Source organism: Monodelphis domestica, chromosome 4 (assembly GCF_027887165.1).
Source record: "Monodelphis domestica isolate mMonDom1 chromosome 4, mMonDom1.pri, whole genome shotgun sequence".
In the NCBI taxonomy this organism is placed as follows: domain Eukaryota; kingdom Metazoa; phylum Chordata; class Mammalia; order Didelphimorphia; family Didelphidae; genus Monodelphis; species Monodelphis domestica.
In genome coordinates, this window is record NC_077230.1 from 7,590,312 (window position 1) to 7,604,882 (window position 14,571).

General features: G+C 35.1%; 1 protein-coding gene across 2 annotated transcripts in view; it reads left to right on the plus strand.

Moving 5' to 3' along the window:
- Window positions 1-14,571, plus strand: part of SIM2 (SIM bHLH transcription factor 2) — a 92,347-nt gene that overhangs the window by 66,172 nt on the left and 11,604 nt on the right. For both annotated transcript variants that reach the window (XM_007493155.3, XM_016433133.2), the window contains exons 8-10: window positions 5,364-5,511; window positions 7,272-7,440; window positions 8,094-8,502. In XM_007493155.3, the coding sequence (XP_007493217.1) occupies window positions 5,364-5,511; window positions 7,272-7,440; window positions 8,094-8,502 (726 nt within the window). The remainder of the gene's footprint in view (window positions 1-5,363; window positions 5,512-7,271; window positions 7,441-8,093; window positions 8,503-14,571) is intronic.

The window sequence follows — 14,571 nt, forward strand, 5'->3', positions numbered from 1 at the left end:
TCCTCCCAGGCTGAAAATGGAGCAGGTCAAAATTTCCATGCTAATCAGTAATTGGATCAGGTCGGTCTAAGAGCAGCAACTGTACATCCAGCCTGGGTGAGATAGAGGAGACTCAAAAAAAAAAAGGGAAGGGAAGGGAAGGGAAGGGAAGGGAAGGGAAGGGAAGGGAAGGGAAGGGAAGGGAAGGGAAGGGAAGGGAAGGGAAGGGAAGGGAAGGGAAGGGAAGGGAAGGGAAGGGAAGGGAAGGGAAGGGAAGGGAAGGGAAGGGAAGGGAAGGGAAGGGAAGGGAAGGGAAGGGAAGGGAAGGGAAGGAAAGGAAAAAGAGAAAAGAAAAGAAAAGAAATTAATGCCTAAGTCAGGGAGAATTCCACTAACAGCACATCTACCAATGAGCAATGCATATAAATATGAAAAATTTGTTTATGACAAACATTGGCTAATTAAATGCAAAATACAGTTTTCCTTCTAAATATATATACGCACTGGAATCCAAACTCTAGATGGATATATAATCTCAAGGACCTGTTTTGGATTAGTTGACCAAGGAATAGAAAAAGGAATTCCTTTCTCCTATCTGGTCAAATGTGAGCTCATGAAATATCATTCTTAAAATAGAATAAAGATATTTCACTCAGTTCAGTTATCATAAAAAAAGGAATCAAGATTCCTTCTCGAACTTAAGAATAAATTTTCTACAACAAGAACTGATTGGGTCCTTTATAAGAATGAAAGGAGGACTTTAGGGTCTTGGTTTCTTGGTTTTATTTTATTTTATTTTTTAAAACTCTTACCTTCCTCTTATAATTGATACTAGGCATTGGCTCTAAAGCAGAAGAATAGTAAGGGCTAGGCACTAGGGGTTAAGTGATTTATTTGCCCAAAGTTAGAGCTAGGAGGTGACTCCCTGGCCTAAAGGACTGATAAGGTTTTTTCTTGAAATGTTCGCTTTTCCTAGATTTAGAATTTAAATTCCTGGGTTCTCAAGTTATAAATGAAAGAAATTAAAAGGAAACCCCAGATTCTTAGGAAATAGAGATATTTAGACAAAATGGGAAGGAAAGCATTTGATTTGTGAAAACAAATATCTCTGGAACTTCTGGCTTTGGTAGAGACTTTAAGTATTAAACAAGAAGCACTCTTTAAGGGTCCTTTTCTTCAAGAGGCTTTTTCTTTTCCCTCCTGCACAAATCAATCTGTCCTTATTTTTAATATATCCCACACTTACTTATTTGTGATCATGTTGTATCCTCCAAGTAAAGCATAAGCTACTTTAGGTCAGGACTGTGTCATTTTTGTTATTTTGATTCCCAGCAACTATTAGTGCTTGGCACATAGCAAGTGGTTCATAAATGCTTGCTGTTTGCTCCTGATTGATTCTTCCAAAAACCAAATGAAGGCAGAAGAAAATTTGGGCAAAGTTAAATTAATTCTCTAATTTAGTGGTTTCCAAACTTTTTTGAACTCTTATCAGTGAGAAAATTTTGAGTATAACCCCAATATGTGTATGTGAATAAATTACTTATGGGCACTACTGTACATACATATGTGAACATGCAATAGAAATTGTAGAAGGATGGGATAAGATGAAATAAATTCTCTTTTTTAAATATTTTATTTGATTGATTAATGGTCCAAAACCCATTTTTGCTTCCTCCAAATTACCAAGACATTCACATTATTAAACAAAACATTAATAATATTTAAAAGAGTGTTTTCAGAGAGAGCAGTGTTATTGAACATGCATCTAGTTTTGAAGATATTATTTTAATATTTTGTGATATAATAATTTAAAAGTCTGGCTCCAAGTTCAGTTTATTCTAATACTTTATTTTAATGATGGTCATACTTGAAAAAGATATTTTACAAAGAAATACTGATATAAATGGGAAGAGCACACTTTTGACTGTACTTACTAAATCATTACTCCTATTTTTCAATTCCGTTCTCCAATTTTGAAGATGTTGTTGAAATTTGGCTAGTAAATTTCCAACTTCCTTGATATTGGTCAATGGCTTTGGCAACCTTATGGCAAGTTATATTTCCATATTAGTAACAAATGGGTTTGAAAAACTCCTGGCACTATTCATCTATGAAAGGAAGACACAAGACTGTGTTTATAAGTGGAAACGGTGATATGATAACGATGACTGTCATGCCTATTTTATTTACTACCTGATTAAAAATATCCAAAACAATCCATAACTCAAATGAATGGGGACACACAATAAAGTACAGGAAAGACGAGATGATGGCACTCTTGACTTCTCATATACACACACACATATATTGCCTGGTAGAGTGACTGGGGCAATTAGGTGGTCCAGTAGATAGAGCAGCAAGCACTAGCTGTGTGACCCTGGGCAAGTCACTTAACCCAGTTTTCCTCAGTTCCCTCTTCTATAAAATGAGATAGAGAAGGAAATGGCCAACCACTCCAGTGTCTTTGCCAAGGAAACTCCCAATGTCATCACAAAGAGTTAGATGCAACTAAAATGACTGAATGACAACAGCGTGGTGACTGAAAATAAATTTATATTCATACATATATGTATAGATATGTGTATATGAATACATAAAATCTGTTTTTGCATACTGAGGATACAAAGACAAAAATGAAATGATCCTTTTCTTTAAAAACATATCAATATGTACACATATATGAAGACAAAAATCCTATATAAAATAAAAACAAGGTCATTTTGGTACATCTGGGCAGAGAGGCATTAGCCTCTAGAAGGGTCAGAAAAGCTGTCCAGAAGGAGATGGCAGTCGTTGACATTTGAAGAGAGAGATAAAGAGAGATGTATTCGCATGTGTATATTCTATATCAATAATACATCTTTACATTTTCATATCAAAAGATCATATTCTTTAAAGATTATAAACATTAAATATTTCTGTTCTTGAAGAACATCATTAATGTAGTTTAAAGTTTAAAATGTAGCTAAGATTTGTCACTGAACTCCCTTATTGTCATGTTTAGGAGAAGAGAACCTTCATTTAATATATGACACATACCATTTATTCCTAGGTTCACTATATTGTACATTTACAATAGAATCAGACATTATCACCCATTTTCCCTACTTTTTACTTCTCCTCCCCCCACCTCCACAATGAGTCCCACCAACTTCAAAATCAACTCTTAATCCATATTGGATTTGATCGATATAATGCTGTCATTCCTTTTCAGTGAAACATTCCATAGGAGGTGATGCTGCTTCATTATTCGCTCTTTTTTGAATATGATATCCAAGCCATTAGTAAACATTTATTAAGCACCTACTACATGACAGGCACTGAGGAATTAAAAAAGGAGCCAAAGATAGTCCCTGCCCTCAAGGAGCTCACAATCTAATGGGGGAAACAAATATAGACAAAACAATAGGTTTTGTGGTTGTTCAGTTACTTCATTTGTACTCAACTCTCCATGACTGCATTTGATACAGCACAGATACTTGGCACAGATACTGGAATGGTTGGCCATTTTCTTCTCTGGCTCATCTTACAGATGAGGAAATGGAGGCAAATGGGGTAAATGATTTTCTCGAGATCTTATGGCGAGCCAGCACTGTACTACCTAGAAGTTCAAAACAATATACATGTATCATACAACAAATATCTACAAAATAAGCTAAAGACTGGATCACTAGGAAGTCATTAACAGGGCAGGCACTGGAGAAGGTGAGGTTTGGGTTGGGGTGTAAATGAAGTTAAGGAGGTCAGTAGATTGAGTGGAATAGGAAGAGTATTCCAGGTATGGAACACAGCCAGAAAAAAAAAAAAAACTGGTCAGTGTTTTTCTCCTGGAATATCCAGGAAGCCAGTGTCTCTAGATGGAAGAGTATGTGTCAGGGAGTAAGGGTTAAGAAGTCTGGAAAGGTAGCAGGGGGCTAGGTTAAAAAGGGCTTTGAATGCTAACCAAAGCATTTTTTATTTGATCCTGGGGCAATAGGGAGCTACTGGCGTTTATTGATTAAGGGGGTTACATGGCTGGACTTGACATAGACTTTTTTAAAAATTATTTAATTAATTAATTTTGAATATTTTTCCATGGTTACAAGATTCATGTTCTTTCCCTCCTCTCCTCCCATCCCCCTCCCATATCCGACACACAATTCCACTGTTTTACATGTGTCATTGATCAAGACCTATTTCCATATTATTGATATTTACACTAGGGTGATCATTTAGAGTCTACATCCTCCACCGACCCATGTAATCAAGCAATTGTTTTTCTTCTGTGTTTCTATTCCCACAGTTCTTTCTCTGGATGTGGATACATTCTTTCTTATAAGTCCCTCCGAATTGTCCTGGGTCATTGCAGTGCTGCTAGTAGAGAGTTGACAGATACTTTGAGTCCATGAAGTTGATGTAGAAAGTCCTGAGTAGTCTGGGGTCCCAGACACTGACCTCAATGAGTCCATCTCTAAGGATAGTTTGGGAAGACATAGGATTCCTTGCTGTCTTTTCCAGCTTTGGGGATCATATCATGTAGCCCTGTGCTTACCTCAGATCCCTGAGGCAAATCTTTTTTTTCCTTTTTCCACAGGACTTCTCTGAATGGCTTAGATTTAGAAAGATCTATCCATAGGGATTTCAATAGATCCACCTGTTTTAAGGAAACAGAGCCAGCTAAAGAAAAGAGATATTCTCTTTCTGGTGAGGGATAAGTGATCATTTTTAGTAAGTAATTATATCAGGAGGGACTATCACCCACAATATGAACATAAGCCCATCTGCCAGATTTTCCAAAAAATCCTTGTAAATTGGAGGACATCAGATTGACAGTATTGAGTGGAAATGTAGGTCTTGGAAAAGGTATGAATTGTACAAAATGTAAACTGTAATAGCATAAACTCATTATTTCACTGTGCACAGATATATTTTAGGCGAACCAGTTAAAAATCTCTCCTAACATATAAATGAGTAGATTGTCTTGAGACTAATGGTTTTAACCAACCCATTCATTGGAATATCTTGTGATATTTGGAGTATCAAAAATATTTGGCTCTGGATCAAGAGCAATAAAACATTTTTACAATGAATATATTCTGCTGATTTGCTACCTTTGTGTTAACTTTTCCAACCACTATTTTTCTTTTAATAGACCTTAAGAAGATCAGTATCTTTCTAAATAGATTGAGAACAGAAATATCAACAAAGGACCAATTTGATAATTGGTTATATGTTTATTTACAGTAGATTATAGACTTTAACACACAAACTGGTAGCATATGTATGTACATACAGCCACACACATATGTGGTATCCATATATTTGCTTGTTTTTCATTTAAGGAAGTTCATTTTAAGTTCCAGAATACTGTAACTTATGAATACTATTCTACATTATTTTTACAGTGTTAGTGAAAGGTCAAGTCACAACCAAATACTACAGACTATTATCCAAGCATGGAGGCTGGGTATGGGTACAGAGTTATGCCACCATTGTGCACAACAGCCGATCATCAAGACCTCACTGCATAGTGAGTGTCAATTATGTCCTCACGTAAGTCAAACCTATTTGCTTTCTTCCTTCATATTTCCTCCTTGCACATTAAAATAAGCACAACTGTTCTCTCTCTCTAAATGTTTATCTGTTTCATTTTCAGTGATTTTTTTTTTAAACAAATTCGTGTTTTGATGATTCTTGCTCCTGGTTGAGATAAAAGCTAAAAAAAAAAAGTAGCTGGTGCAGCTATATTTCAGGTGTAACTGTAACCTTGGTATAGAAACGTGGGAGCATGGTGGAAGAATTGCAGCTCTCTCTCCATCGCGTATGGCAGAGAGATCTCATCGTGTTTACCTCTATCCCCTCCTTGTGCCTCTTATTTGTTCTAATAACTGAAGAAGAAAAAGCTGGTGTGCCCATAATCCTCCTGCTCCTCCTCAGCCTTTCAAACTAGGCAGAAGAGTTTTCTTCTCCTCTGCCAATCCCTCTGTTGTGTGAACTTGCTGCAATTATCACACATGTTTGGCGTGCTAAAGGTGAACTAAGCAGAATACAGACCAAAGGTCAAATTCAGCTTTGGACTGAAATTCCTTGTCATACAAAAGGTATGGGAAATAAACTTACCTAATAACATAATAAAGTGTTCTTGCAGTGCTCCATCTTGTGATCCAAAGCTCCAGCCTCGTATTTGATACTCAACTATATCTGGGTAACATGTTCTCATTGAAGAGAATTTTTTTGTATTCTAAATGGAAAAATGGATTTAGGCTCATAGAAAATATATAACATATTGGGAAAAGGTATACTTTCAAAAGCTACATATTTTAATAATACTACATACAAAAATACAAAAAGTAATACAAAAGCTACATATTTTAATAATAGCGAGCAACTTGGTGTCAGGCACTGTGCTAAATACTTTATAATTGTTATGTAATCCTTCCCCATTTTACAGATGAGGAAACCAAGGCAAACAGAAATTAAATTACTTTCCCAGGGTTACATAGCTATTAAGTGTCTAAGCCTAGATTTGAACTGAGGTCTTCTTGTACTTCATTAAAACTAGACATTGTGAGCAACTCTTCACAGTATCAGATATTGAAAAGTAGGTAGGTAGTTTGGGTTCTGAGATTTTGAGGAAATATTTTCTAACCCATTCTTTTTAGCAGAAAGAAAAATGATAGGATAGCACAACCTTTGTTAGGATACTGATGGACTTGGTAAACAAATTTTTCCTTTCTGAATTTATAAATTTACTTAACTTTATAATTTCCACAAGGGATATGAATGAGGTTTCATAGGATATAGATGTACTGATCTCATTCACTTCTCAACACATCATTCTAAAACCTATGTTAGAGATCTGAAGGTAGAGAAGTCCATTACATTCGATTGTGCCACAATGTATTAGTCTTTGTGTACAATGTTCTCCTGGTTCTGCTCCTCTCACTCTGCATCACCTCCCGGAGGTTGTTCCAGTCTCCATGGAATTCCTCCACTTTATTATTCCTTTGAGCACAATAGTATTCCATCACCAACAGATACCACAATTTGTTCATCCATTTCCCAATGGAAGGGCATCCCCTCATTTTCCAATTTTTTGCCACCACAAAGAGCACGGCTATCCAAGGGCTGTGATGTCAACAGAGAAGTAACAATTTCCTTTTTCCATTGCTGATTAATCATTTCCCAGAATCCATCTAAATGAAATTATATTAAATGATGTAATTTGAAATTTTAATAGAAAAGTCTTATTGTCAAAACAAGCTCTTCTTGGGTGTGATGCATGATGTGAATCTTTTTTGGTCTCTTGGCAGAGATATTGAATACAAGGAAATACAATTGTCATTGGATCAAGTCACCTCTTCCAAATCTCAGTATTCCTGTAGGAGTTCAATGTCTACCTCTCAAGAACCTAGGAAAATAGCTAAATCCAAAAGTAACAAGATGAAGACAAAAGTCAGAACAAACCCATACCTACCGCAGGTAATGAGCACACCTAGAAGTGAGGTCAGACTATTCTACCATCATTTATTAGCAGTCATTTGAGTCCTATATGAGCCCATTAAATATGAAATAATAACAAATCACTACTTTTATGGGAGAGATTTCCCTATGTTGAAAAATTCTTCAGGGTCACAATAATATTTGAAGCCACTTGTATAATGGGCAAAAATTGAAATATGGTCCACAACAAAGTCTGGATTCTGAAGGGACTCCTAAAAAGCTCTGCAGAGCTTTCTTTTATTTGTGTTTGTATTACATGTTTTCATATCATTTTTCATTGAAAAATTTTTCCCAAAATATTTTTAAGTAGTTGATTTCAAGCTCTTAGAAACAGCATATTCTTTGGCTTCTAAACTCTTTGGTGGGGAAAATTCTTGACTTTCAACTGTCATCAAGTACTCCTGTTTCTCTGAGGTCTCCATGTTTTGACCAAATCCATTCTTACATAGTGGATATAATTTATATATATATATATATATATATATATATATATATATATATACACACACACACACACGTATATATGTATAATTAGAATCCAGGACAATAGTGCTTGCTCTTCAATTTATTAAAATTGACTGCATTAAGCTGTTGCATCTTTCAACTAATTCTTTCATTCTCTGCCATTTCAGCAATATGACTCTTTCCAAATGGACAAATCAGAATGTGGCCAGGTTGGAAACTGGAGAGCAAGTTCAACAACAAATGCTACGAATACTCAAGAACAAAACTTTTATTCAGAAAACAGTGAACTACTATATGCTCCATCCTATAGCTTGCCTTTCTCTTACCATTATGGACCTTTTCCTATAGATTCCCATGTATTCAGGAGCAAAAGACAAATGCTGTCTTCAAAATTTGGGCAGTCTCAAGGGTCCCCATGTGAAGTGGCACGTTTTTTCTTGAGCACATTGCAAACCAGTGGAGAGTGCCAGTGGCATTATGCCAATCCCTTAGTACCTAACAGCCAATCTCCAGCTAAAAATCTTCCTGACCAGCCAATGAATATCACACAACACAACCTGGCACCCAATTACGAAGGTGGGTTGTGTTTACACCCGGGGAAGGGAAAAGTCTTTGAAATATTGGGGTGAAATGTCCATGGATGGTAGATGGAAAGTAGATACACAGATGAAATATTTCCTTTTCACGTTTGTTAGTAGGAACGATACCATTTCATGCATAGTACGTATGACATGACAGAGAGCTGATTTCAAAAGTGTGTTCCCAAACCATAAAGAAGTGGAGGAAAAAAGCAAAATACTCGTCTTCCATAACATATTCTTTTTCCTAGCTACCAAAAAAAAGAAAACTTTTAAAAAAGGATTTTAATTTTTTTTCAATCACCAAAACTGTTTTCTTCCACTTCCATGTACCTTCTCCCTCCTCTGCTTGAAGGAAAAAGACCTCTTTGTAACCAAGGTCCAGGTCTAAACAAACGTCTCCGTCTTCACTCTTAATATCACTTCTCTCTCAGGAGCCGCGTAGCGTGTTTTGTCATGAGCCACCCAGAATTGTAGTTGGACGTTGCACTGATTAAAGTTCTCAAGTCTTTCAAAGTTGTCTTTATCATACTATTCTATAAATGGCTTTCCTGGTTCTTCTCTCTTCACTTTTCATCAGTTTCTATGGGCCTTCCTAATATTTCTCCTGAAACTACCCCATTCATCATCAAATTGAGCTCAGCCCATTGGTAATGAACAACGTAATGTTCATCACATGCATATATCGGTTTGTTCAGCCACTGCCCAAATGATGAGCATCCCTCAGTTGCTCATTCTTTACCACTACAAAAAGAGCTGCTGAAATATTTTTGTACGTGTGAGTCCCTTTTCTCATTCTTTGATGTTTTTAGATTAGGGACCTAATAATGGCATTGCTGGGCCAAAAGATCCATAGTTCAGTGACTTGGGGAGCATAGTTCCAAACTGTCTTCCAGAATTATTGAACTAGTCAATAATTGTGGTACCGCAGCTCCTCCGGTATTTCGCATTTTCCTTTTTGGTCAGCTTTGTTACTCTATGATGGTTGTGAGATGGAATACTAGTGTTGTTTAAATATGTAATTGGGAGGGGGTTTTGTGTGGGTGTTGATGACCCTGATCTTTCTCTCTTTGATCATTTCCAGTTCCTAGTTTTTGGCCCTTTATCAATTGGGAAATGGCACTTATTCTATAAATTTGAATCAGTCTTCATATCCTACAAATGATGTCTTTATTAGGGAAATAGTAACAAACATTTTCTCCATTTACCTATTTCTCTTCTCATTTTAGCTGTAATGGTTTTGTGTTAAAAAAAAAGTTTTATGTAATCAAAAATATCCTTTTTTACCCTCTATGATCTTCACTTCCCATTGTTTGGTTATAAATTATTCTCCTGCCCATAGAAAGGTAATCTCTCCTTGCTCCTCTAATTTGTTTTTGATATCATATAATATTTATAATTTAAGATCACTAGAACTTGGTCATGTAGCCATTGTGTAAAGAATGTCTTGTAGACATGTTCACATATTTCTCTTGTGTATTGTGACAATTAGACTTCCAGATATTTTACATATTATATGGCTTAAATAATGACATTTCTCTTTCACTTGATGCTGAAGGGTATTTTTTTGGAAGGGGGGAATTTGCTGAAATGTTGAGGATCCCTGTGAGTTTATTTTATATCCTACAACTCTGTCAAGGTTGTTTCAGATAATTTTTAGTTGATTCTCTAAAGTTCTCCAAGTAAGCTACCATTAGATCTGCCAAAAACCAAACCAAACCAAACCCAACCCAACTACTGATTTTTTTTCTTCCTTGCCCTTGTTTAATTTCTTTTTCTTCCTTTATTGCTGTAGCTAGCCTTTCTAGTGCTGTATCGAATAGCATTGGTGATAGTGGTAGGCCTTTAAAATTTATCCTCATTACAGAAAATCATGGCTCTTAAGTTTTGTATAGATAATAATTATCATGCTAAGAGCTGTTTATTCCTCTGCTTTCTAATATTTCTTTTATTTTTAAAACAGGAATTAGTGTGGTTAAAAGCTTGTTAAAAAGCTTTTTCTGCATTCTGATATCATAATTTTGTTGTTGTTGTTCTTAATACATTGTTGTGCCACTTTTTTTTTTGCTAATATTGAACAAACCCTAAATTCCTGGTATGAGTCAACTTGATCATGATCTTTGTGATATACTTCTATAGTTTTCTTGCTAATATTTTATTTAAAATGTTTGCACCAACAGACATAGGGATACTATTTGTAGTTTTCTGTTTTGAATCTCTCTGGTTTAGGTGTCAAGATCATAATCGTATTATTTAAAAAACTAAGTAGGTCTCTTTATTTTCCCATTTTTCAAACTATTTTCATAAAATAAGAATTCTTCTTTAAGTGTTTGACAGAATTTGCTCATAAATCCATCTTGTGCCAATTTTTTTGGTGGTGGAGAATTCACATTGTTTGTTAAATTGCTTTTCCTTACATTCGATTATTTAATTTTTTATTTCTTGTTCTAGTTGCACATTCTGTATTTTTGTAAATATTCATTTGTTTCATTTGAGCTGTCAGAATTGATAGAATAAGGCAAAATAGTTTTAATAACTTCATTTGTAGGGAATTCATCTATTTAATTTTTGATGCTGGCATTTTAGTTTTCCTCTCAAATAAGCTAATATTTTATTTAATTTAGTATATTCCCCTCCATCCACCAAAAAGCTAAGGACCTTGTTTTATTTGTTTATTTTTTCTTTTAAGTTCAGTTTTATTTATTACTTTATTTTCAGAATATATATTTTGGTGTTTAATTTGAGGCATTTATTACAGGTTTTTTTTTTAAGTTATATGCCCAAGATTGTGGTGTCCTTTCTTTCTTTTTTTTTCAACAAATAAACGTGTTTAGAGACATGCTACAACTAAAAACTGATGAGGCTTCATCTCCCCAATTTTGTTATGCTGTCTCGTTGTTATAGTTAATGAAATTCTCTGTTATTTCATGGTTCATTCTTTAGGATTAAATTATTTTATCTCTAGTTTATTTTTAATGCTTTTGTTAGTGGCTCTTTATAAAAAATTTTTCCATTGCATTGTGGGCCATAAAAGATATATTTACTATTTCTGTTTTTCTGCATTTTTGTGAAGTTTTTATTCCCTAATACATGGCTAATTTTTGTAAATGTAACATGTACAACTGAAAACTATATGCTCCTTTCTATTCCCATTCAATAATCACCAGAGGTCTATCATACCTAACTTTTCTAAAATTCTATTTTGGTCTTTAAAATCTTTTTAATTTGTTCATTTGTTTACTTGTGGGTTGGATTTGTTTAGGACACTGTGTTCCCTCATTATTATTACTTTACTATTTCTGACCAATTCATTTGACTTTAAAATATTTAGATGCTGTCTTATTTGATGTGCATATACTGCTTAGTATTGGCATTAATTAATTTTCTATGGTATTCTGCAAAATGTAGTTTCCCTGTTTATCTCTTTAAATTAATTTCTTTGTTGTTGTTGTTGTTTTTGCCTTATTTGAGATCATGATTACAGTCTGTGATGTTGTTTTTGAAATCAGCTGAAGTATTGCTCAAGCCCTTTATTTTTTTTCCTGGTTGATTTATTTATTTATTTGCTTGTTTTATTTAGTCAATTTAGAACATTATTCCTTGGTTACAAAAATCACATTCTATTGCTCCCTCCCATCCCCCCTCCCTTCCCATAGCTGACGAGCAATTCCCCTGGGTATTACATGTGTCCTTGATCAGAATCTATTTCCATGTTGTTGGTGTTTGCATTAGAATGTTCATTCAGAGTCTCCATCCCCAGCCATGTCCCCTCAACCCATGTAATCAAGCAATTGAGTTGTCTTTCTTCTGTTTCTACTCCCACAGTTTTTCCTCTGAATGTCAATAGCGTTCTTTCTTGTGGATCCCTTCGTTGTTTGAATCACTGCATTGCCACTAATGGAGAAGCCCATTACATTCGATTGTACCACAGTGTATCAGTCTTTGTGTACAATGTTCTCCTGGTTCTGCACCTTTCACTCTGCATCACTTCCTGGAGGTTGTTCCAGTTCCCATGGAATTCTTCCAGTTCATTATTCCTTTGAACACAATAGTATTCCATCACCAACATATACCACAACTTGTTCAGCCATTCCCCAATTGAAGGGCATCCCCTCATTTTCCAATTTTTTTGCCACCACAAAGAGTGCAGTCTTTTTCCCTATTATCTCCTTGGGGTACAAACCCAGCAGTGCTATGGCTGGATCAAAGGGCAGTCAGTCTTTTAGCGCCCTTTGGGCATAGTTCCAAATTGCTCTCCAGAATGGTTGGATCAGTTCACAACTCCACCAGCAATGCATGAATGTCCCAACTTTACCACATCCCCTCCAGCATTCATTACTTTCCTTTGCTGTCATGTTAGCCAATCTGCTAGGTGTGAGGTGATACCTCAGAGTTGTTTTGATTTGCATCTCTCTGATTATAAGAGATTCAGAACATTTTTTTCATGAGCTTATTGATAGTTTTTATTTCTTTATCTGAAAATTGCCTATGCATTTCCCATGCCCATTTATCAATTGGAGAATGGCTTGATGTTTTGTACAATAGGTTTAACTCCTTATAAATTTGAGTGATTAGAACTTTGTCAGAGGTTTTTGTTATGAAGATTGTTTCCCAATTTGTTGCTTCCCTTCTAATTTTGGTTACATTGGGTTTTTTTTGTACAAAACTTTTTTAATTTGATGTAATCAAAATTATTGATTTTACAGTTTGTGATATTTTTTTCTAGCTCTTGCTTGGTTTTAATGTCTTTCCTTTCCCAAAGATATGACAAGTATACTATTCTGTGTTCACCTAATTTGCTTATAGTTTCCTTCTTTATATTCAGGTCATTCACACATTCTGAGTTTATCTTGGTGTAGGGTGTGAGATGTTGATCCAAACCTAATCTCTCCCACACTGTCTTCCAACTTTCCCAGCAGTTTTTATCAAATACTAGATTTTTGTCCCAAAAGCTGGGATCTTTGGGCTTGTCATAAACTGTCTTGCTGAGGTTACTTACCCCAAGTCTATTCCACTGATCCTCCTTTCTGTCTCTTAGCCAGTACCAAATGGTTTTGATGATCACTTCATTATAGTTTGAGATCTGGTACTGCAAGGTCACTTTCCTTTGCATTTTTTATTTTTTCCCTGGATATCCTTGATCGTTGGTTCTTCCAAATGAACTTTGTTATGGTTTTTTCTAATTCAGTAAAAAAGTTTTTTGGTAGTTCAATGGACATGGCACTAAATAAGTAAATAAGTTTGGGTAGGATTGTCATTTTTATTATGTTAGCTCGTCCTACCCATGAGCAGTTAATGTTTTTCCAATTGTTTAAATCTAGTTTTAATTGTGTGGAGAGTGTTTTGTAGTTGTGTTCATGTAGTTCCTCTGTTTGTCTCGGCAGATAGATTCCCAAGTATTTTTATATTGTCTAGGGTGATTTTAAATAGAATTTCTCTTTCTAATTCTTGCAGCTGAGATGTCTTGGAGATATATAGATATGCTGATGACTTGTGTGGGTTTATTTTGTATCCTGCAACTTTGCTAAAGTTGATTATTTCCACTAGCTTTTTAGTTGATTCTCTAGAATTCTTTAAGTAGACCATCATATCATTTGCAAAGAGTGATAGCTTGGTCTCCTCATTGCCTATTGTAATACCTTCAATTTCTTTTTCTTCTCTAATCACTACAACTAGTGTTTCTAGTACAATGTTAAATAATAGAGGTGATAATGGGCATCCTTGTTTCACTCCTGATCTTATTGGGAAGGCTTCTAGTTTGTCCTCATTGCAGATGATGTTGACTGATGGTTTTAAATAAATACTGTTTATTATTTTTAGAAAAGGTCTTTCTATTCCTCTACTTTCTAGTGTTTTCAATATGAATGAGTATTGTATTTTGTCAAAGGCTTTTTCTGCATCTATTGAGATAATCATGTGATTTTTATTGGTTTGCTTGTTGATATGATCAATTATGTGGATGGTTTTCCTAATATTGAACTATCCTTGCATTCCTGGTATGAATCCTACCTGATCATAGTGAATTATCCTCATGATGACTTGCTGGAATCTTTTTGCTAGTAACCTA